Raw genomic sequence first — 24,535 nt, 5'->3', positions numbered from 1 at the left:
GACCAGACCACCTACATCAAACTTATTAACTAATAAAATGAAACAAAGAAATATAAATATTTAATTTTTTATTTCTCAAAACTTAATTACTGTGATCATTTGTTAGATTTAAATTAACTACCTACTTAGAACTTAAATTACATCAGTCTTTTTTTAACATTAAATAATTATAATTATTTAGTCACTAGCCAACATAATACTGATTTAACATTACCAAAATAAATACTTATATTTAGAACACTTCTTCAATAGTTGGGCCATCATTGTTTTGATGGTATCCAGGCATTCCTCCGGGCATTCCTCCAGGCATACCTGTTCGCATACCACCGGGCATACCGCCAAACATTCCGCCGGGCATTCCTCCAGGCATTCCACCTGGCATACTTCCGGGCATTCCTCCAGGCATACCGCCAAACATTCCTCCAGGCATTCCTCCCCGCATCCCACCGGGCGTTCTTCCAGGCATACCTCCGGGCATTCCTCCAGGCATACCTCCTGGCATTCCTCCAGACATACCATCAGGCATTCCTCCTTGCGCCCCACCGGGCATCCCCCCTTGGCCGCCGCCATGCATCTTGCTCATGATCGGCGAGCAGACTCGCTGCAGCTCCTTCAGCCTGTGCTCAAACTCCTCCTGTTCAGCGAGTGCGTTATTGTCCAGCCACTTGAGTGCGTCTTCACACTCGCGCCGCGCCGTGTCCTTGTCCTGCTCGCTCAGCTTGTCTCCCGCATCATCCAGCGCTTGTTTCACGCTGAACACATACGACTCGAGCTGGTTGCGAGCTGCGACGCGCTGTCTCTGCCTCTCATCTTCCTCCTTGTACTTGTCAGCTTCCGCCAACATCCTGTCGATCTCCGCTTGCGACAGACGTCCCCTGTCGTTCTTTATGACGATGTTCTTGCTCCTTCCAGTGCCGTTCTCCTTGGCGGATACGTTCAGAATACCGTTGGCGTCGATGTCGAAGGTGACGTCGATCTGCGGGACTCCTCGCGGCGCGGGTGGAATGCCGGTCAAGTCGAATCTGCCCAGCAGGTTGTTGTCCTTAGTCATCGCTCGCTCTCCCTCGTACACTTGGATGGTCACAGCCGGCTGGTTGTCCGAGTAGGTGGTGAACGTCTGAGACTGCTTGCAAGGAATCTTGCTGTTTCGCTCGATGATCTTCGTCATCACTCCTCCGGCGGTTTCGATGCCCAGAGACAGTGGCGCCACGTCCACTAGAAGTACGTCTTGAATCCTCGTGTCGTTCGATCCGGACAGGATCGCCGCCTGGACAGCCGCTCCGTAGGCCACCGCCTCGTCTGGGTTGATGGACAAGTTCAATTTCTTCCCACAGAAGAAGTTCTGCAGCAAGTTCTGGATCTTAGGGATCCGAGTGGAGCCCCCTACGAGGACAACGTCGTGGATTTGACTCTTGTCCATCTTCGCATCTCTCAACGCTTTCTCCACTGGCTCGAGCGTGCCTCGGAACAAGTCCGAGCATAGTTCTTCGAAGCGAGCGCGGGATACTCTCGTGAAGAAGTCGACGCCTTCGTACAGAGCGTCGATCTCGATGTTCGCTTCAGTGCTGGATGACAGTGTGCGTTTGGCGCGTTCAGCCGCTGTACGCAGCCGCCTCAACGCTCGAGAGTTCCCTCGCAAGTCCTTCTTGTACTTCCTCTTGAACTCCTCCGCTAGATGGTTCACCAGTCTGTTGTCGAAGTCTTCGCCTCCTAAGTGCGTGTCGCCCGCCGTCGCCTTCACTTCGAACAAGGAGCCCTCGTCGATAGTAAGGATGGACACGTCGAAGGTGCCGCCGCCCAGATCGAATATCAAAACGTTGCGTTCGCCTTTCAAGTTCTTATCGAGGCCGTACGCTAAGGCGGCGGCTGTGGGCTCGTTGATTATTCGTAGAACGTTCAAGCCGGCGATGGCTCCCGCGTCTTTGGTAGCTTGGCGTTGTGCGTCGTTGAAGTATGCAGGCACTGTGATCACCGCATCTCGCACTGTACTACCTAAATACGCCTCGGCGGTCTCCTTCATCTTCGTCAAAACCATGCTGCTGATTTCTTCCGGCGCGAACCTTTTCACTTCCCCTTTGAATTCCACTTGGATCTTCGGCTTACCGCAGTCACTGATCACTTTGAAAGGCCAATGTTTCATGTCCGCTTGGATCTTCGGGTCGTCGAATTTGCGTCCGATAAGCCGTTTCGCGTCGAACACTGTGTTGTTGGGGTTCAAAGCTACCTGGTTCTTGGCAGCATCGCCGATCAGTCGCTCCGTGTCTGTGAACGCGACGTACGATGGCGTCGTCCTGTTTCCCTGGTCGTTGGCGATGATCTCCACGTTCCCGTGCTGCCAAACACCGACGCACGAGTACGTCGTTCCAAGATCTATTCCTACAGCTGGCATTTTCACTTCACAATTCACTGTTTACACTCACACGTAGAATACAATAATATATCTCGTCGATAAAGTTTGCGTTCGAGTGGTTATTCACCGCTCAAGTTCACTTGTTCTCACTTTCGTGTTTCAAATAAGACTGAATTGCCGCGCGTTGCCCGGCCTTTATATACCCAACCAATCAGCGACTAGAACACTCCACAACATTCTAGAACGCCTATCGCGATTGGTCGAGAACAGTCGAGAAACATCGATTGAGGTCGCCCCGTGCTAGATAAGGACAGTGCTATACGTTAAAAAGAGAAACAAAATATATATTTCAGGCAAAACTGTTTTGAGCTGACAACACTGGTACTTGCTTCTCTGTCACTTTAAACAACCTCTCTTTCATATTTGCACGAAATTTATTTCACACCAACGTCTTTACACACTTTGCTCGGTCAATGATTCTGCCCACCAAAAATAGGTCAATGAGTAATTTAACATTTTCCAATCACTTGATATTATTATTACAGTCCTGTAATATATATGTTTTATTATTTTATTCAAATAATGACCACCAAATCAATAAAGCCGATTTTTCTAAGAATGATAACTACTTAAAATTATAGCGTATTATTACGCAAAATACTGGTACATTAGCTATTATAAACATGATTTAAAAGCGTTTAAAAAGGTTGATGTGAAATATTTTCGTGCAAATGTGAAAGATAAGTTATTCCACGAGAGAGAGAGAGAGAGAAACATGTTTGCGAGTTGTTGTTTTAAACTTGACATTGAAACGATGCGGCGTGGTGATAAATGATAATGAATAATAACACGCCAAGAGTAACCTGGGGAAAGGTAGAAAATTGTTCAGAGAGATTAAAGACGGAAGTTTCAAGCTCACGCGTTCCGCTCTGCGAAAGTATATGAAAGATCGGTTTGTTTTGTTTTTATTTAGTTTTTGTTTTGGCACGCATTCCGTATTCTATAGTTTTGGTATACCGTTCTGTGCGGCAGTGACTAGATGTGTGTTATACTTGTGTACTTCACCTTCCCAAAAAGTGGCAAAAAAATGTAGTTTAAAGTAAATGCCCAAAGGAAACTTCCGTCTACAATTTACCAGAGACATGCTGTCCATTAAAACTAACGGATCAGGGATCACAACTTCTTCTATCGTGTGGATTGAGGTGTGTTAGGTGGATTACCAACCCCATCAACCCTGGTGTCAGGGTTATGACTGAGCCGCCATAGGCCCCTGACATGACTCAGGGACCAACGTGCCTTCCGAAGCACGGATCACCTTACTTTTTGGACAATCAGATAATCAGCCTGTAATGTTCAGACCAAACTAGGGATCACAAAGTGATTTTTGTGATTTGTCCCCACCGGGATTCGAACCCGGGACCTCCGGATAGTGAGCACAACGCTCACCTTACCTATTAAAGACCTTTACGAAGCCACTGACAATGCCGTAAGCGTGGCCAATTATTGGTCAGCAAAAATTTTGTATCGATCGCCATCGACTCGCAAAGAAGAAGACCTGCCTAGGATAAAAAAAAAACGCAAAACTTTTATTCTTGATTTCGGTGAAAATCTAATTATATACCTACCTAGGCATAAACCAAAATAAAAATAACAAAGGAACAAATAACAATCAACACATTAATAAATTAAGACACTCTTTGGTATTTTTTGCGAAATAGTGGTGTTTTCATTTTTCATGTGTTAATATGAGGCCCATAAATTTTGCTCGACATATTAAAACCTGCCGTAGAAGAAAATAAAATTGACCTTAATGTTCCTTGCAGTAGGATCTACCTATAAATAAAAAAGTGTTAAAGATCTGGGTTCATTTTCATTTAATAGGTATAATATTTGCAAAAAGATCTTCATCCCCCTAGCATTATCTCGTTTTTCACAGGGTCCGCTTACTATCTAACCTGAGGATTTGACAGGTCCGGTTTTTTACAGAATCGACTGTCTGACCTTCTAACCCCCGAAGGGAAAACCAGCCCAATACAGGTTACAGGTTACATACCTCCGAAAACACGAAAAAGGTAGGTAAAATTGGGTTCATTTTGCAACACTCGATTGATCTGGAAACTAGAGATAAGTATACGCACTTAGGTATATTAGTTACTGATACAGATGATACTGATTTTTTACACCCAATTAAGAGTAAATTCTCATCGGAAGTTCGCATATACTTTCATTTTAATAGTCCGCGAGTGAACTTATAAAAGTCTACATGATAACCTAAGTAGTCAAATGACATTGGTCTTTGAATGAGATATTTTTTTTTACAAAACGTCAAAACATAATTTTCTGTAGAGTTTGTATGGAAATGTTGTCCTGTGACGTCATCAATAAAAGCGGTCAAACGTCGTACTCGTTATTAAAACACATAGTAACGGGTTCTTACCGCGTTTAAATGGAGATATGAGACTCCCGATATTTCGACCGACACTGTTGCAGACATATGTCTGTCTGCCCGTAGAAAATTATAGATTTACCTACTCCACTCCAATCTCATCAGTCATCCCGTGATCATGGCACTTGCAACAGTGTCGAAATATCGGGAGTCTCATATCTCCATTTAAACGCGGTAAGAACCCGTTACTATGTGTTTTAATTATGATAATAACCGACGTACTCGTTGTTACTTAATTCATAAATAAAATTCGAAAATAAGTCTTCTATTTCTAGATTGTGTCAAGTAGTTTCTATTTCTAGATTAGCGTTTTATATTTTATTTTTGACCCAGTCAATTAACGTATTTTGTAAAAAGTTTTAATACGTGCCTCTCTCACACACCTGACCTGTACTTATTAGCAAAAAATTATTATAGTATGAAACAGACGATGAACCTGGTTTTACAAACGAGTCGCTCAGAGACCTATGAAGCTACTATTTAGCCAGCAACATGTCAGAAAATGCGGTTTTTGTTTCGACAAAATGCCACTACGAAGGTTTGTCCAGTAAATGGCGATAATAAGATAGTTTCCAACAAGTTAAATCAAGTACTTTTTACTAAACGTCAAAACACGAAATTACTATGAAATTTGTATGAAGAAACACACTGTGACGTCATAGAAAAACTTGATTATTACATTTTTCTTTATTAAAAATCATAAATAAGTAAAATAGAAAAAATAAAACGTTTAGTCACCTTCAAATCTAACTTTATTAAGTAATTAGAATTTCATAATTTATCTTTGACCTGGGAAACTTGTCAACTACGGACACGATGTGGAAAATGATGTTTTACCTGTTGCAAAAGGAGCCCTAGGGGGAAAGGCCACATTGTTTATGCAATTCGTCTAATAAAGCAATATTCCTATTTGTCATCTAATGCACACTAACTTTTATAATGTGAAGATGCCAAATTGCAATATTGCTTTTTTAAAATTAATTGCTTCAATGTGGCCTGTTCAGATCCCTAGGTATTCATGGTCACATGTTTCAATGGAAGTTGGAAACTTCTGGTAGGTGAGTCTTTACCCCACTGCCAAGGAAGAGGGTAATGTTTTTCGAGTGTATACCTATTATGTATGTCTGTTTCTCTGTGGCTTTTGCTTTTGCTTTGTGGATTTTGATGTATGAGGTATCGTTAGATTAAAAGGCACCAGCCTTAACACTTTAGCTGCTAGACCCATGTGACAAAATATGAGCATTTGGAACCTCAAGGCGTACGCTACGCACACGCGTAGCTATCGCGAAAGCTGTACCAACGAATGTGCTACCAACACGCCAGCTGTGTCTCGCTGTCCACACGAATGTGCGCAGCCGCACCGGTAACGCGTAGTGCGTTCATACAATGCATCGACGGACCGGCCGACGCGCCACGCCGGTCCTTACAATCTCGATACAATATGTACTGCGCGGCCGTCTCGTTTACGGGGTGTTCACACTGCACTTACCTAACTCCGCTCCCTTTAATTAAAAGTGTGTAATTATTACATTTCTACATATTATCTACCTACCTTATAAATTACCTTGTATTTGTGCTTGTACGTGTCTTGTTCTGGTAATTGTATTAGTTGTGTACCTAATTTAACTTTTTTTATGGGAATTGTCTGAAATATTTTTTGTCCCTTAAAATTAAAAAAAAAAATAGTTTCAAAATTTACTTTTGAGTAATTAAAAAATAATTTGAAAGTGTAACGGTTTTTGTTAAATAGTTTAAAATAAAATATTTTAATTAAGTTCTTATAACATACTTTATTACAATACAATATACAACACAGGAGCACAAAAATAAGTCTCTTTTATCTTTATTTTTTGGTTTGCAATTATAATAGAAGTTAGTTTTTTTTAAGTTTAAGAAGAAAATGGTGCTAATTCCTGTAGGTACCATCTAATTTTATTTAAGTTATACCTCATTAGCTAATCCGCCGAAAAGAAAGGGACGCACACTGGAATTCACTGGATCGGATTTGAAAAAAGGAACTTATTTTTGTTTTTGTCAAAATGTCATTATTTTGTTATGCCAATCGATAGGAAAAATCGATACAATCAACATTTAATACTTGTGTTTTTCGGTATAAACACTACAAACAAAATAATGCCATTTTGACAAAAAAAAATCGTAAGTTCTTCAAATCTGATCCAGTGTGGCACGGGTAATCGACGGACATAAAATTTATGAAACATATAAATTTTAGGCAGAAATCTAAAACCCTCTAAAGTTTACATTTGCTAATAATCCGTCAGAATTACATCGACAGCACACGTCAAACGGGCTGCATACCATCGAGATACCTATTTTATTCGCCAGGGTTATTCATTCATATTAAAATTAATAGATAGTCTACAGGAATTTGCATCATTAGTGCGCTTAGCTAATTAAGGTTTTTTTTATTATAGTTTCCCTAGGAGTAAAATTCTATTATATTCTTATAAATATTACACGTCAACGAATATTTCCGTATTAGATATTCCGTAGTAGATACACATACTTTAGGTAGGTAGATACAGTAATGAGCAATATAATGTACCCACTTTAGGACTCTGTCGCACTAACATATTTGACATTTAGTGAGACTTACAGTTCAATTGGTCAAAAAAGTTAATGTGACATGGTATCAAAGTGTATATATATTAATGCTCGTGACCGTACTTATTTTCGTTGGTGGCGGTCAAGTCCCCGCCTGCGATACTTTCCGTCAACATTTATAAATTATTTTTTAGTTAGTGTTTACAATAACTTTTTATTTATTTAACTATAGATTACGAAGATTTCAGCATTTTATATTGTTTAAAACAATATTCTTGTGGGGCTTGTTTTCATATTTTTAGTGTGCAGTCGGAATTTTGTTTTTTTTTTTAGTTGCAAGAGTTACCGCAGTACAAAGCGTCTTTATGATCCCGGGATTCGTACATGAACATTTATCGATTGTGACACTTTTTTTATAGATAAACCGGTAATTAAGATGTAGATACCTAAATACCTAATACTTAAGAGTATAAAATGCTTCATGCTCTCGTAGACGATGAAAATACTGAAAACATATACCTACCTATTTACTACTAGTAATAAATTGCAAATAAAAATATAAACTAACCAAAATAAACACCACCAATTAAATAGCTATTAAGTATATTAATTGAATTAACTTAATTTGGTAGGTACACCAACCTCAGTATCTTCACCGTCTGTATCTCATTCATGTACCTATGTACTTATAAGTAAAAAGAAAGTGTATAAAATAAAACAAAGAAATAAAGTTATTCATATTTTTTTATTACTTCTATCCAACAAATGATCACAAGTTCTTTTGACTTAAAATAAAACTTAATTACATCAGTCTTTTAAAGCACAATTTACAAATCTAATAACTAGTTAATAAATCAGGTACTTAGTACACTTCTTCAATAGTTGGGCCGTCGTTGTTTTGATGGTATCCAGGCATTCCTCCGGGCATACCTCCAGGCATGCCCGCTCGCATTCCTCCTGGCATACCGCCAAACATTCCGCCGGGCATACCTCCAGGCATACCTCCTCGCATCCCACCGGGCATACTTCCGGGCATTCCTCCAGGCATACCGCCAAACATTCCTCCAGGCATTCCTCCGGGCATTCCTCCGGGCATTCCTCCGGGCATTCCTCCAGGCATACCTCCGGGCATTCCTCCAGGCATACCTCCTGGCATTCCTCCTGGCATTCCTCCAGACATACCATCAGGCATTCCTCCTTGTGCCCCACCGGGCATCCTCCCTTGGCCGCCGCCATGCATCTTGCTCATGATCGGCGAGCAGACTCGCTGCAGCTCCTTCAGCCTGTGCTCAAACTCCTCCTGTTCAGCGAGTGCGTTATTGTCCAGCCACTTGAGTGCATCTTCACACTCGCGCCGCGCCGTGTCCTTGTCCTGCTCGCTCAGCTTGTCTCCCGCATCATCCAGCGCTTGTTTCACGCTGAACACATACGACTCGAGCTGGTTGCGAGCTGCGACGCGCTGTCTCTGCCTCTCATCTTCCTCCTTGTACTTGTCAGCGTCCGCCAACATCCTGTCGATCTCCGCTTGCGACAGACGTCCCCTGTCGTTCTTTATGACGATGTTCTTGCTCCTTCCTGTGCCGTTCTCCTTGGCGGATACGTTCAGAATACCGTTGGCGTCGATGTCGAAGGTGACGTCGATCTGCGGGACTCCTCGCGGCGCGGGTGGAATGCCGGTCAAGTCGAATCTGCCCAGCAGGTTGTTGTCCTTAGTCATCGCTCGCTCTCCCTCGTACACTTGGATGGTCACAGCCGGCTGGTTGTCCGAGTAGGTGGTGAACGTCTGAGACTGCTTGCAAGGAATCTTGCTGTTTCGCTCGATGATCTTCGTCATCACTCCTCCGGCTGTTTCGATGCCCAGAGACAGTGGCGCCACGTCCACCAGAAGTACGTCTTGAATCCTCGTGTCGTTCGATCCGGACAGGATCGCCGCCTGGACAGCCGCTCCGTAGGCCACCGCCTCGTCTGGGTTGATGGACAAGTTCAATTTCTTCCCACAGAAGAAGTTCTGCAGCAAGTTCTGGATCTTAGGGATCCGAGTGGAGCCCCCTACGAGGACAACGTCGTGGATTTGACTCTTGTCCATCTTCGCGTCTCTCAACGCTTTCTCCACTGGCTCGAGCGTGCCTCGGAACAAGTCCGAGCATAGTTCTTCGAAGCGAGCGCGGGATACTCTCGTGAAGAAGTCGACGCCTTCGTACAGAGCGTCGATCTCGATGTTCGCTTCAGTGCTGGATGACAGTGTGCGTTTCGCGCGTTCAGCCGCTGTACGCAGCCGCCTCAACGCTCGAGAGTTCCCTCGCAAGTCCTTCTTGTACTTCCTCTTGAACTCCTCCGCTAGATGGTTCACCAGTCTGTTGTCGAAGTCTTCGCCTCCTAAGTGCGTGTCGCCCGCCGTCGCCTTCACTTCGAACAAGGAGCCCTCGTCGATAGTAAGGATGGACACGTCGAAGGTGCCGCCGCCCAGATCGAATATCAAAACGTTGCGTTCGCCTTTCAAGTTCTTATCGAGGCCGTACGCTAAGGCGGCGGCTGTGGGCTCGTTGATTATTCGTAGAACGTTCAAGCCGGCGATGGCTCCCGCGTCTTTGGTAGCTTGGCGTTGTGCGTCGTTGAAGTATGCAGGCACTGTGATCACCGCATCTCGCACTGTACTACCTAAATACGCCTCGGCGGTCTCCTTCATCTTCGTCAACACCATGCTGCTGATTTCTTCCGGCGCGAACCTTTTCACTTCCCCTTTGAATTCCACTTGAATCTTCGGCTTACCGCAGTCACTGATCACTTTGAAAGGCCAATGTTTCATGTCCGCTTGGATCTTCGGGTCGTCGAATTTGCGTCCGATAAGCCGTTTCGCGTCGAACACTGTGTTGTTGGGGTTCAAAGCTACCTGGTTCTTGGCAGCATCGCCGATCAGTCGCTCCGTGTCTGTGAACGCGACGTACGATGGCGTCGTCCTGTTTCCCTGGTCGTTGGCGATGATCTCCACGTTCCCGTGCTGCCAAACACCGACACACGAGTACGTCGTTCCAAGATCTATTCCTACAGCTGGCATTTTCACTTCACAATTCACTGTTTACACTCACACGTAGAATACAATAATATATCTCGTAGATAACGTTTGCGTTCGAGTGGTTATTCACCGCTCAAGTTCACTTGTTTTCACTTTCGTGTTTCAAATAAGACTGAATTGCCGCGCGTCGCCCGGCCTTTATATACCCAACCAATCAGCGACTAGAACACTCCACAACATTCTAGAACGCCTATCGCGATTGGTCGAGAACAGTTGGGAAACATCGATTGAGGTCGCCCCGTGCTAGATAAGGACAGTGATATACGTTAAAAAGAGAAACAAAATACATATTTCATGCAAAACTGTTTTGAACTGGCAACACTGGTATTTGCTTCTCTGTCACTTTGAACAACCTCTCTTTCATATTTGCACGAAATTTATTTCACACCAACGTCGTTATACGCTGGGTTAATAATATGGAATCGCGTTTTTGCGGTTTTTTTTACTTTGTTTTATGTTTTATTTTATTTTATTTATTTTACTTTGCTGTTATTCGCAATCAATACTGACCCGGAGTGTTAGCGGTAAAGTGATTAATTATTTAAGAATTTCATAAGTTTCAAACAAAATGTTTTGCATTTTTTTTTTTATATTACTTACGTTGGTGACGTTGGTGTACAATATTGAATATTTCTATAGAGAATGTTAGTTTTCTAAAGTACAGAAATAGTACTTAAAAAATATATATATTTAAAACTAATCTCTGATAATAATGATATTTTGAAGTCAACAGACGGCTATTTAATTCGGTGTGAAAGTTTTATAGTGTCGAGAATTTTCTGGGTGGTGCTTGTGACTCTTCTAGATTTCTCTATAACATACTAGATGGCGCTGTTGCGGAGTATAAATATGTGAGGAAAGCGCGGCAAATCATTCAGTTTGAAACAAGCGATCGAAGAGTAAGCGAGTTAGCGAATTCTCTGTTTCTTGACCTGACCGAAACACTTTTACCTCTCACGTCGACGGAACTAGTAACAGTTGTAGTGAAAAATGTCTCTTCTACCGTACATTTTTGATAACGAGTGGCCGTGGCCTCGACGCAACCGCGTTTTCAACCAGGACTTTGGCTTGGCCCTAACACCTGAAGACGTATTATCGCCTGTGGTACGTGGATCCGGCGACTTCTACAAACCGTTCAGACAACTGGCTCAAATGACTCAGGACTTGGGATCGAACATCAAGTCTGACAAGGATAAATTCCAAGTCAACGTGGATGTTCAACATTTTGCTCCGGAAGAAATTAGTGTGAAGACTGCGGATGGTCAGTTAATCATCGAAGGAAAGCACGAGGAGAAACAAGATGAACATGGTTATATTTCTCGACAGTTTGTGAGACGTTACGCTTTACCGGAGGGCTGTGTACCCGAGAATGTGCAGTCAAAGTTGTCTTCAGATGGGGTTCTAACCGTGGTGGCGCCGAAACAACATTTGGCGGTAAAGGGCGAGAGAGCTGTGCCCATACAACACACAGGCCCTGTGCGGAAACAAATCCAGGATACACCTAGCACTTCTGACGCCAAAAAGTGAATCAGTTTTAAGACATTTTATTTGAAACTGCTTATGACTGATTAATGTTGTTTAATTCCCATTCGGCGTAAGTTACTTAGTTTCTTGTAATTTCTTTTAAGTAAAAATAAAACAAAAGTAGATTTCATTTAGTTGTTTTTATTTATAGGTATTGCATTCCACTTTTCAGGCACTACAAATTAGGAACCCGTAACCTGGTATGTTTTATCAGTCTTGCTTATAACGAAGCTAGCTCATTGGGATGCAAATGTAAAAAAAAATACATTAACTTGGTCGATTCGATTACCATTTTGAAACTTCGATGTATCTTTAGTACCTATATCAAACAATCATCCATTCAATATTGTAAAAAAATCATCTCACTCGCCGACTTACGGGTTACTAATTTGTGGTAAGCATAACATATGGATTATGGACATTATAACCACAAACTACAAATTGAAAACACGGAAATCTAAAGCATATTTCAGGAAATCCAAAAAATATTCATACTCTGAAGATTTCAACATGTTTTCAAATGAGTGGATGATTACCAATTTAAAATAATTTATTCATTATTGGCAGCTGCAGGTTATCAGGTGTTTCTAACTTGACATCATGGAATTAAAACCAAAGACAGTTTTAAATAAACATATAACATTAAACACCTAATTCATGGAAGATTTTGGTAAAATCGAAATACACAAGACCAATTGATAGGGAAAATTAAAAAGAGTACCATTTATTATTAACAATTATTTACACAATCCTACTTTTCAATGTACAGACCAGGATCATACGTTATATACTCGCGAAACTGTCATATATTAGTTTAATTGTAGCTAATTAATACAAATATACATATCACTTATAAACTTATTGCTATATAAATGCCAACTAGTTTCTTGTGATAAAAAATTAACCTATTTGGCTATACACATAATTCCTTGATAGGACCTGGTGAGTTGACCATTCAAATACATAGTAAATGGCGGAATTTCCAGACTACCATTCCCCAAAAATAATGTGTGCGTCAAGCTAGCGGCCTCAAAAAAAAAATGGGCACGAAAAAATAATTTGACCATACCAAAAAATAGTACTCTTATTGAAAAAAATAGTACCTGTTGTAAAAAAATTAGTACCATCACGGTTCTGGATTTATAGCCATGTTTTATTGCACTTGCTAGCTTGACGGTGAGCGAAATTTGGCGAGAGTTAACGACAAGGTCTTTCGCTTTGATTTAAACGCCAAAAAATAGTACCGAAATAGTACTCACCCCCTGCAAAATACCGAAAGTAGTACTTCAACGGTTCCAAAGTTATAAAGGCAGTTCTTTGATCCCGCTAGCTTGACGTTTTGAAAATACCTATTATCTGGGGAACGCTTGCATACTTCAGTATGTAACTAATGTCAATAAACTCGTATGAAATAGTACTCCCTACCATCATAATTTTGATCCGATTCTCTTTGTAGAAATGTTAAAAAATCATCATAACCTATGCCATACATTTGTTGTTGATACAGTCACGTAGACAATTACATAACCTCACAATTTATTCGTAAGTATTGCCATTTTGGAGGTCTACCCTACCATTTCTTTGCACTTCAGTGCTGCTATTACAAAAAATTCCTATTGCATACACCCATATGCACTAATTTTAATAGAAAATGGCTGCATGGGTCTAGTTCTTATCGAAAACAATCTGTGATTTTAATACATCATAATACATTTTTAATCTGCTGTTTTATTTTATAATTTATACCTTCATGTTGAATTTGTTACGGATCGAAGTGTTTGTTAATAAACAATTTGCAGTATTTGTAGAATAACTCAAAGAGTTTCAACAATGATATTACTTTCATCTAACAACCCTGGCACTTCACCAATTTTTACCCAAAAATGGGGAAAAATACTGAAATCTGACAACATTCTTGACCATGTGTAATAATTTTGTTCGCGACTGTACTCGTCTTGATAAATGTATGACATAGGTTATAATGACTTTTTGACATATTTCTACAAAGAGAATCAGGTCCAAATTATGATGGTAGGGAGTACTATTTCATACGAGTTTATTGACATTAGTTACAAACTGAAGTATGCAAGCATTCCCCAGATAATAGGTATTTTCAAAACGTCAAGCTAGCGGGATCAAAGAACTACCTTTATAACTTTGGAACCGTTGAAGTACTACTTTCGGTATTTTGCAGGGGGTGAGTACTATTTCGATACTATTTTTTGGCGTTTAAATCAAAGCGAAAGACCTTGTCGTTAACTCTCGCCAAATTTCGCTCACCGTCAAGCTAGCAAGTGCAATAAAACATGGCTATAAATCCAGAACCGTGATGGTACTAATTTTTTTACAACAGGTACTATTTTTTTCAATAAGAGTACTATTTTTTGGTATGGTCAAATTATTTTTTCGTGCCCATTTTTTTTTGAGGCCGCTAGCTTGACGCACACAAAATAATATAGATGGCCCTGTTGAGATTTTACGAGATAATTGCCTATTTTCTCATTACTCGGGTACATAATTAGTCAAAAATAGAATGTAATGGCAGAAGTATATATGAAAATAATTATTGCTTATTTGGATCTTATTATGTATAGAATTATGTTGCTACCTATATTGCTTCTCTTAATTTTTATCAGAATAATAATGGGTGGAAGACATAATTGTGCCTGGGTGTAATACAAAGGGTCATCATTTACGCCCAAAAACAATGATAAAAGGATGCATGTTTGTTAACCATGAAATTAGAAAGTTAAATGAAAGAAAATTTTTTCAGCACCATCTATTATGTTTTTGAAGAACATAGCCTGGAAAGTCCTTCATTCCAAAATCATTCACAAAATGTTGAGCCCGATAACAAAAACAAGCATTGAACATCCTTCTTTAACAATACACACTTATGTCACCTCACATTTGAATCGGCAACAATTATTTTGTCCCAGTGTTTTAATACCACAATTCATTCATTACTTTTGCATTCCTATTACAAATACTTAACATAATAGTCTAAGGCCCTTAGAAATCTTTTCTCAGTCACACTACAGCACTTTTGAGACAATTATGGACAACTTAATTACACTATGTACATTATGAACAAGTCATTTACATTTTATGCTGCAATATCATTATATTGGCAGGTAACTAGCGCTATGCTCAATACTTTGGTTATTCTATTCAGTTAATTTTGGTACACACTAGAATTTTGAATGATCTAAAATATTATCATCATGAAATAGTGAGGGCTCAGTACTTTTAAGGCCATATTCAATACATTGCTAATCACGGCTTAGAAGAGTTGAGAGTAATGCCCGTTCCAATGTTTACACACGACAATGCTAAAACGGAATAAAACAAGGAATATGGTTATCATATCAATATATATTTTACAAATGCCCTCACATTCCCAGGATGTTCAGGAAGCCATTACATGGGTATCTGTGGCCCCGTTTGTCTTACATATAAAATCACAAGTCAAATTGGTCGAAGCACCGTTTTCACTAACTAAATAGCACTTGTCCTTCGAATGTTTATTGCCACTTATCATCACTATGTACTTGATACATCACCATGGGAACAACACTTGATAATCATTTTTCTTAGTGACGAGTTACCCAGGCACATATAGTATACAACAGTCTTAAACTGAATACTTTAATGCACTTCACTATTGCACTATAAGCATAAATGAATGCGAGTGGCTGTCAAGACTTCTCCTGAGTGGAGATCCTGATCCTGAGCCCACCCAGTCATTCCCCCGAGTTAGTTGTGTCGCGCGCACTTATAACGTCTGCACTTACGACACTTCCTATATCATCTGAGTTGTCGCCCTCAGCCACAATAGTAGTCCATATACTATTTCACTTGTCCGACGGCTTCCTGTGCCACAGGGCCATCTGTGGGTTTGAAGGTGTCGGATTTGAAGCTGGAGTCTGATTGGTTGGAGTCTTGCTTGAAGTTGGGATCGGGCTTGTCTTCCGACCCGAAGTACTGCTTCGGCTTGGACTGCTGGTCCTGTTCGCGCTGCTGCCGCCGCCGCTGTTTCGACCACAGCTCGTGGCAGTCCTGCCATGTTGGTAGCTCTGGAGCTGTCATCCTGGAAGCGAGATGGAATTTTACATACGTACATAAGATCACGCCTTTTTCCCGTTGGGGTGGGTAGAGACCACGGAATTCCCCTTATTACGATCATAACACACCACTTCACTTGGTATTTTAGATACAAATCTATACAGGATGTTAGTGACATCGTAACGAAAACTTTGAGAGATGATTCCAACTATGATTCTGAGTTGATAATAAGTGGAATTTTCCGTCGCAAAAGTATAGAAATGAAAATAATTTAAAAAAACTGAATTTTGCGACGGAAAATTCCACTTGACAATAACTCAGAATCATGGTCTGAATCATCTCCCACAGTATTCGTTACGATGTCACTAACACCCTGTATATAATAGTAATATGACATCTATCAGTGCCTGTATAACGCGGCAATGCCGCTAGCGCGATGGATTTGTTTGAACCTGGTCACATTCAGAGCTCTTCAGCTCCTAGGTTAAACGTGACGAATTTTTGCGACGCTTAGTTTTTAAATTGATCATTAATTGAAGAATAACTTATGTACCTGTAGTAAAACCTGATCATCCGATCAACAGGGTCCACATAATATCAGCGTCGTGGTTCACGCCGCGACTTGTGCTGAGTGAGGGCCTTTTATCTCAGGACGTCCACCACCACCTTATGATCATTTCGACAAACATCCGTCTTGCTTTTTTGTAATTGTTTTAGTGGTGATATGATGTTCTTGTCTTTTTTTTTTGTGTGGCGTCCTTTTATAATAACGTATTTCTATTCTATTATATTATATTATATTGTTGGCAACAACTAACAAATTATATTTTTTATGTAGGCACTTTGTTTTCTAACTTTTTCTATTTCTTCTTACGATCGACTGCAAGTAATATGCAATTCTTGTCTCTATTAAAAATATATTGTGGTCAACTGAATCGCCGTATTCTTTACCGTCTTCTGAGCACAACATCTGTGTGCGACAATGTAATTAAAACAAAAATGATTCCTTTTTAACGCCTGTAGGGGTAAGCAGAGGTGTACAGTCATGAACAATATCATGTACCCACTTTAGAATCCTGTCGCACTATCATATTTCACATTTAATGAGACTTACGGTTTAATTTGTAAAAAAAGTTAATGTGACATGGTTTCAAAATGTATACATATTAATACTCGTGACCGTACTGGCTACAATAACTTACTGATCAGGTACGACGTTCTTCAACCAGGGGCTCTTGAGCGCCTCCTCGGCAGTGATCCGCTTGTCCGGGTCCAGTTCCAGCATCCTATCCAGCAGGTTGAGCGCCGGCTGCGGCATGAACGCGAACTGTTCCCGGACACAGCGCTTGTGGAACCTGGAAACGTTGAGGAACATCGTTGATAAAAAAAGAATTACCTATAAACTGCCTATATACGTCCCACTGCTGGGCACAGGCCTCCCCTCAATCAACCGGAGGGGGTATGGAGCATACTCCACCACGCTGCTCCACTGCGGGTCGGTGGAGGTGTTTTTACGGCTAATAGCCGGGACCAACGGCTTAACGTGCCCTCCGAAGCACGGAATCATCTTACTTTTTCGGACAATCAGGTGATTCAAGTCTGAAAAGTCCTTACCAAACAAAGGACAGTCTCACAAAGTGATTTCGACAATGTCCCCATCGGGAATCGAACCCGGACCTCCAGATCGTGAGCCTAACGCTCTAACCACTAGACCACGGAGGCTGTTGCGCCCCATACACCTACAATAATATTGCACAATATATCTGCATGCACAATATTATTGAACGTTTAGGGATAGTATTGAAACATTGCACAATGATTGAACAAAAGATTGAGCGAGCTTAATTTTTATTGCGCAATATTTTTTTCTTGCACTGTGTAGGCTTAACATTGCGCAATATTTTTCATTTTTGAAACTTCGTCGTCAGACATGTTGCTCGCACGAAAATATTATTCAGACTGGTTTGTCAATTTTATTGAGAGAATTTATTGAACGTTTGGAATCAAAGGGGTTATTTTTTTAGGGAAAAATTGCCCTCTTGTCTTAAAAAAGCCCCTCCCTCTTTTCAACCCTTTTGCGGATAATTTCCGAGATAATATTATAAAAATGCAAAAAAGCCGACTGCACACTAAAAAGAGGAATACAAGCCCTAGAAGAATATTGTTTAAACAACATAAAATGCATTACGAAATGTGTTCCTAACCGATAGTTAAATAAAAAAATATATTTAAATACTAACTAAATAACAATTTATAAATCTTGACGGAAAGTATCACAGGCTAATAACATCGATTACAAAAAAAGTCACTGCAAATAAATAATAATAATAATAAAGGTTTATTTCTTTTAACCTGAAGATTTGACAGGTCTGGTTTTTTATAGACTGCCTGCCAACCAACCCGCGATAGGTAAACCAGCCCAATACAGGTTAAGTCACATACCTTCATACTTCTTTTACAGAAGTTTTTTAGTTTTTTTAGTTGGTGTTTTTTTTTAGTTTTTTTGTGTTTTTTTAATCTATATAATAATGGTTTTCCTTTTAGTAAAAAAATAAGCCTGTGTTAGGAGTCTCCACCCTTCCAAGTACATAAAAATATAATATCTCTCTCTCGTCACGTAGGTTAGCTGGAAGAAATCTCTTTGTTTAGAGAGCCTTTTTGCGTGTGTGCGCGGGTGTGTGTGTGTGCGTGGTGTAGAGTAATAAACACATTTATACATCATAAGTAGCGAACTATAACATTTTTTGCAAGCTTGAAGCGAGTTTTGCTGGCACGTTTTTCCGGCCAAGTAGTTAATGCCATCTGCGACAAATCTACAATAAGTCACGTCAAAAAAAAGCAGGCACGATTATGTTTAAGACTTTGTATCAAGATTAAGTTGTGTTCTGATTACTTGTGGGATTTATGCATGTTTGTATGAATAATGCGCTTACCTTTTCGGACGGAGTGTGTGCCATAGAGGCAGGTTGACGACGTTCGGCCAAACGCCCGGCACGGGGGTGCCGCATACCCTTGAGATCATCTCCAATTGCATCATTTCTACGTTAGCCTAGAAATGCAAAAATGATTCATTAAGAACATAATTTTATACATATCATTCTATGCGTGAAACATTAGTAACTTCGTGTGAGTGCATCATACATCTCTGCCTGCGTACAGTCCAAACAAAAATCTATCAGGGAATTTGACTGGGTCAAAGATAAATTATAAAATGCTAATCTAGAAATAAAAGCCAGTCTAAGACGATCTTCAAATCAAGCCACCGTGGACCTCCGTGGTCCAGTGATCGAGCGTTGGGCTCATGATCCGGAAGTCTCGGGTTCGATTCCCGGTGGGGACATATCACAAAAATTACTTTGCGGTCCCTAGTTTGGTTAGGGTTTTGGTTAGGGCATTACTGGCTGATCACCTGATTGGCCGAAAGTAAGATGGTCCGTGCTTCGGAAGGCACGTTAAGCTGTTGGTTGTAATTGGGATATAGTCGTGAGGTTATGCTATGAGATCTGACCTGGAAGAGCGGGTGCTTCAAGAACAGCTCGCCAAGGATACAACCCATGGACCAGACGTCGACGGCGGGGCCGTACCGCTCCTCCCCTAGTAGTAACTCCGGCGGCCGGTACCACAGCGTGATCACCTTGTTGGTGTAGGGCCGCTGCCTGTCTTCAGCTGACCACAGGCGGGCCAGACCGAAGTCCCCAAGTTTCACCTCGCCCCTGAAAATAATCAACGCTTGTATTAGTGTGGTTGTGTTATGACTAATCACTTTGTGAGACTGTCCTTTGTTTGGTAAGGACTTTTCAGGCTTGAATCACCTGATTGTCCGAAAAAGTAAGATGATTCCGTGCTTCGGAGGGCATGTTAAGCCGTTGGTCCTGGCTATTAGCCGTAAAAACACCTCCACCAACCGCATTGGAGCAGCGTGGTGGAGTATGCTCCATACCCCCTTCGGTTGATTGAAGGGAGGCGTGTGCCCAGCAGTGGGACGTATATAGGCTGTTTATGTATTATGACTAATAATATAATAAGTACACAGTACGGTCACGAGCATTAATATGTATACATTTTGGTACCATGTCACATTAACTTTTTTGACAAATTTAACTGTAAGTCTCACTAAATGTCAAATATGTTAGTGCGACACAGTCCTAAAGTGGGTACATTATATTGCTCGTGACTGTACAGAGAATCGAACGCTTGCCTCTCACTTTGAGGTCGCAGGTTCGAATCCAGCACAGGCCTAAACCAATGATTGTCGAATTTGTCTTCGAAATCATGTTTGGATCATAAATGATTATCACGTACTCAGCGGTGAAAGAAAACATCGTGAGGAAACCCACATTCCCGAGAAATGAATTTTCAGAGGTATGTGACTTATCCTGTATAGTTTGGAAGGTCAGACAGGCAGTCGATTCTGTTAAAAACCGGACCTGTCAAATCTTCAGGTTAGGTAAGCGGACTTTGTGAAAAACGGGATAATGCTAGGAAGATGAATTACAGTATTCTACAATTATTATTTCTGTGAGTCAACTGTGTTTAGTGAAAAGTGCACTTAAAATATAATAAACTCATTGGTGAAAGTCGGGTTCGAGGTTCGAACTGGCAAAAAAAAGATAATATTATAATACAAAGCTAAGACATACTCACTTATTATTCATCAATATATTACTGCACTTGATGTCTCTATGTAGAAAATTCTTCCTATGACAGTACGCTAGGCCGTCAAGCAGCTGTCGCATGATTGACGCGTTGTGGCACTCCGTGAAATCAACCATCTTCGACTCTAGGAGCCCCATGAGATCGTGGTCCATATACTCGAATACCAGATAGAATGAACCTTTGTCCTGCAAGTAGAAAGTTCTCGAATAAATACTAAGGAAAATAAAGTTTTTGGGGTTAAAAGGAACTCTTATAAGACATTTTTCCGCGTGGACATCGGTTATCGCGCGTTATATTCATCCCCTTTTCATCCTCTTAGGGGATGATTTCCGAGATAAAACTATCCTATGTTCTTATCTAGGTCTCATACTATCCCGTTACCAAATTTCATCTAAATAAATCTAGTGTTTTGAGCATGAAATAGTAACAAACAGGCAGACAGAGTTACTTGCGCATAGTGTGGATATTTCTTTCTGTCAACCAGTGGAATGCGCTCATTACCCTCTGGTCGTTATTTTATGCTGATTTTCTCTAATTTGTCCTTGATTGGATGATTTTCCAATTCATGTTTGGATCATAAATGATTGTAACGTGCTCAGCGGTGAAGGAAAATATCGTGAGGAAACCCACATTCCCGAGAGAGCGTTTCGGAGGCAGATGACCTAATTTGTATTGTGCTGGTTTACCCTTCGGCTTGGGTCAGACGGGCAGTCGCTTCTGTAAAAAACCGGACCTGTCAAATCTTCAGGTTAGGTAAGCGGACCCTGTGAAAACTGTGACCCTGAACCCTGTGATAACGCTATGGAAATGATGATGTTGTAACTGGTTCGGGTCTGACCAAAATCGCACCTGATATGTGTCTGGGGTCTAAAATGGAGCACGCTTCTAATTAATGATCACAATGGTTTTGACGTCCTGGAGGCACAAACTTAATTTTAATTTAGCTTGACAGTTTTAAAATTAGCGTTATCTCTGTCTTGCACTCTTTGTAAATGAAGGATAGCATTATTTTGTAGAGCCATCAAACTGCAATAAAATTAAGTATCATAAAGCTGTGCACGCCTACAAGGCAGAGCATGAGCATCGTAAGGAAAACTTTGAGGGATGATTCAGATCATGACTAAGTAGATATCAATTACAATTTTCCGTCGCAAAAGTATGGGACTGAAAATAATTAGAAAAACACTAAAATTTTTAAGAATTTTCTGACAGGAAATTCCACTTGATATCATCTCAGAATCATGGGTCTGAATCATCCCCCTCAGTATTCGTTACGATGTTACTAACACCCTGTATTTGTAAACATGGTTCAGACCATGTTTTAGCAAATTTACGTATTTGTAAGCCTGTATTCCCAAAGGGGTAGCTATTTACTCCCACTCATCGCCAGCTAGGTTTCTCTCTCTCTTTATTTAAGAGCTGCGCTCTTGTCGGTGTTGTAATCGCCAGTACTCCATAGATAGGGCGTGTAGAACGCCCAGCAGCAGCTAGGTTTAAATCCTATATAATAGGAGGCGACTCTGTTGCCATTAATCGGGCACAAATCCTCGAAATAAGTGAATATGCAGGGATTATAGTAATTATCCGGAGGACCTCTCAGAATGGCTTCTCCAGACCTCACACGCAACACAATTTGCGTTGCAGCCACTTTTGTAACTGGACAAAGTGCAATTTGTCTTTTGACAAACTGGTTGTCAAAGTCCGGTCTCCATGTTGTCGATTTTTTCCATTGAACGTTAATCAATAATTTATACTATACAGCATCACGCCTGTATCCTTAAAGGAGTAAGCATAGTATATTCACTGAATCTTCGCTATGTTTAAGTTCCATGTAACAGGGGTAACAATTTATTTGACAAAAATTACAAGTACACTAACTACTCAAAAGATTTTTTTTACAATTACATTTTATAATTCTACATCATTTCAAAAGGTGTTATGGCTGAAGAGAAGAAATGACAAGAAACTTTACAGCAACACAATATCTGTTATTTTTGAAGGAATTTCAAATAGCGCAAAATATTTCTCTTTTTAAAACCTAGTCTAGAACGTACCTTTCCGCCATATCCTTTCTGGTTCTGCAATCGCATGTGTGGTAAGATATTACATAATATTAGACAACAAATATGGTTTGTACATGTTTATAGGACGCAGCAAACAAAACGCCGATAACAATCGCACAACAGCGCAGACGGTATTTCACAATGTTTTATGTTTTTTAAGAACGTCTACGGCCCTGTGCCGAGGTTTTTCTTGCAGCTTCGTTTCCTCGGCTATTCAGGTTGTGAGAAGCTGCAGTAGTATTAGGCGGATGAGACGTTTGTTATGTAAAAATTCAAAGTGTAAGTAACTATGTTATAGGTTCCGGCAAACTTCTTGAGCATCGACCTTGACTGCGCACAACCGAATCAGAATCAGAATCATTTATTCAACGTAATTATCATGGATAAACTTGTTGAAGGTCAATGTAACATTTTGAATTTACGTCATTTCGCAAGGTGTTGAATTTTAGATCTCTTTGGTGGTGCGGTACGGGGCGCGGGGGCGGGTGAGTCCCGCATCGACCGGCTATTGGTAGATCAGTCGATGCTTCCCCCGCGCACTCTGTCTTCGTCCCTTTGACTCCCGAATACACTTGCGTGCAGTGAAACTGTCACGTTTTTGTTATTGCTCTTTTGTTCGTTTTTTTGTTATTATTCATTTGTTTAAGTTTAAGAATTAGTTACTAGCACGAGGTCTATGTCTACAGATCCAAAACCTAGCACTAGCTCTGGTATTGCTGGTTTCAACCTCATGGAAGGAATATCATACTTACCTGACGATTAGTTTTTTTATTAAATATAATAATATAATATAAGTTTTAATAAACTATAATAATATAAGTTTAGTTTTATTTACATTATTAAATAATATATAATAATTGTTTTTTTTTAATGAAGTTAAGAAAATAATCAAAACTTCATTTTTTTTGCACGGAAGTGTACGTGCGCGAACTTTCCCCCACTACGACACTCGATGCTCAAGAAGTTTGCCGGGAGTTACACCTATGTGTATCTTAGAATTTGACGCCTCGCGCGGCGCGAATGTTATCGAGAACCGTGGTGCTGATCGAACTGTCACGTTATTACCGTCTTTTCAAAGTTGAATTCAGGCAGGCCTGGAGATACCATTCTTGGAGAGGGGTCCCGGTAGTAAATTAGAATTATGAAATATGTCGCTCCCTGTATAGCGCAGACCAAAAGCATTGAGGACGCGATCAGTTCCTGATATCACATCATAATGTAACCCCTTCATCATCCACCTGGCACGTCGGTAGTGTTGCCGAATAATCGATTATTTATAGTATCGATTACATCGATATTTAGATTATTTAGGGGCATAGAAAGTCATCGATTATTAATCATACTGCCTGGCTGGAATCGCTCACCGGGCCTCCCTCAATAGGGACTCACCTGGGGTCTGTTTAATAAAACTTACAATTGTAAATTACAATGACAATTTGATGTATATTGCGGAGTTAGTGATCATAAATATTTTGCAGTGTCATATTAGCTACGTAATAAACACCAAATTGTCGTTGTAATTTACTATTGTAAGTTTTATGAAACAGGCCCCTGGTGGGCTGACTCGCCGGCGGCAACCTCAGATCCCACACGGGCCCACAAAGAGGCGAACTTCGCCCGCCGACGCCAACCCCAACGGTCTAACAGAAAGCTCGGTAAAGCGTGGGTACTCAGTTCATCTTGCGATGCATGTACTCACTATCCCAATTGGGAAAATACTCGTGAGCTTATAGCGTTATCCCGTTTTCACAGGGTCCGCTTACCTAACCTGAACAGCCTAACCTAACCTAATT

The 24,535-nt window shown here is 40.7% G+C and overlaps 3 protein-coding genes across 10 annotated transcripts in view; 1 reads left to right on the top strand and 2 right to left on the bottom strand.

The window, feature by feature from the left end:
- Nucleotides 1-103: 103 nt before the first annotated feature.
- Nucleotides 104-10,528, bottom strand: LOC126372121 (heat shock protein 68-like). Of its 5 annotated transcripts, XM_050017709.1 has the most exons (3): nucleotides 8,508-10,528; nucleotides 469-504; nucleotides 104-312 (listed from the first exon to the last, which is right to left on the bottom strand). In XM_050017709.1, exons 1-3 carry the CDS (start codon nucleotides 10,414-10,416, stop codon nucleotides 233-235), a joined length of 2,025 nt encoding a protein of 674 aa, XP_049873666.1. In that variant the 5' UTR covers nucleotides 10,417-10,528; the 3' UTR covers nucleotides 104-232. The 5 variants fall into 5 exon arrangements, with proteins under 5 accessions (XP_049873666.1, XP_049873664.1, XP_049873663.1 ...); XM_050017707.1 differs by lacking the exon at nucleotides 469-504 and having other exon boundaries at nucleotides 104-375; nucleotides 8,379-10,528; XM_050017706.1 differs by having other exon boundaries at nucleotides 104-504.
- A 798-nt stretch (nucleotides 10,529-11,326) lies between these two features.
- LOC126372192 (protein lethal(2)essential for life-like) lies at nucleotides 11,327-12,088 on the top strand. Its single transcript, XM_050017858.1, has one exon. The coding sequence runs from the start codon at nucleotides 11,425-11,427 to the stop codon at nucleotides 11,959-11,961; it is 537 nt and encodes a 178-aa protein (XP_049873815.1). The 5' UTR covers nucleotides 11,327-11,424; the 3' UTR covers nucleotides 11,962-12,088.
- Nucleotides 12,089-13,842: 1,754 nt separating this feature from the next.
- Nucleotides 13,843-24,535, bottom strand: part of LOC126372102 (cyclin-dependent kinase 12) — a 31,613-nt gene continuing 20,920 nt past the window's right edge. For all 4 annotated transcript variants that reach the window (XM_050017650.1, XM_050017651.1, XM_050017653.1 and 1 more), the window contains 5 exons: nucleotides 20,668-20,864; nucleotides 19,532-19,736; nucleotides 18,957-19,072; nucleotides 17,226-17,378; nucleotides 13,843-16,048 (listed from right to left, as the gene is read on the bottom strand). In XM_050017650.1, coding sequence (XP_049873607.1) covers nucleotides 15,808-16,048; nucleotides 17,226-17,378; nucleotides 18,957-19,072; nucleotides 19,532-19,736; nucleotides 20,668-20,864 — 912 coding nt within the window. In that variant the 3' untranslated portion in view covers nucleotides 13,843-15,807. The remainder of the gene's footprint in view (nucleotides 16,049-17,225; nucleotides 17,379-18,956; nucleotides 19,073-19,531; nucleotides 19,737-20,667; nucleotides 20,865-24,535) is intronic.

This window comes from Pectinophora gossypiella, chromosome 13 (genome assembly GCF_024362695.1).
Source record: "Pectinophora gossypiella chromosome 13, ilPecGoss1.1, whole genome shotgun sequence".
Taxonomy (NCBI): domain Eukaryota; kingdom Metazoa; phylum Arthropoda; class Insecta; order Lepidoptera; family Gelechiidae; genus Pectinophora; species Pectinophora gossypiella.
This window is presented reverse-complemented; position numbering and strand designations above follow the sequence as displayed.

Excerpts from the sequence above, each read along its gene's own strand:
- LOC126372121 (XM_050017705.1), bottom strand. The coding sequence starts at position 10,416 with ATGCCAGCTGTAGGAATAGATCTTGGAACGACGTACTCGTGTGTCGGT.
- LOC126372192 (XM_050017858.1), top strand. The coding sequence starts at position 11,425 with ATGTCTCTTCTACCGTACATTTTTGATAACGAGTGGCCGTGGCCTCGA.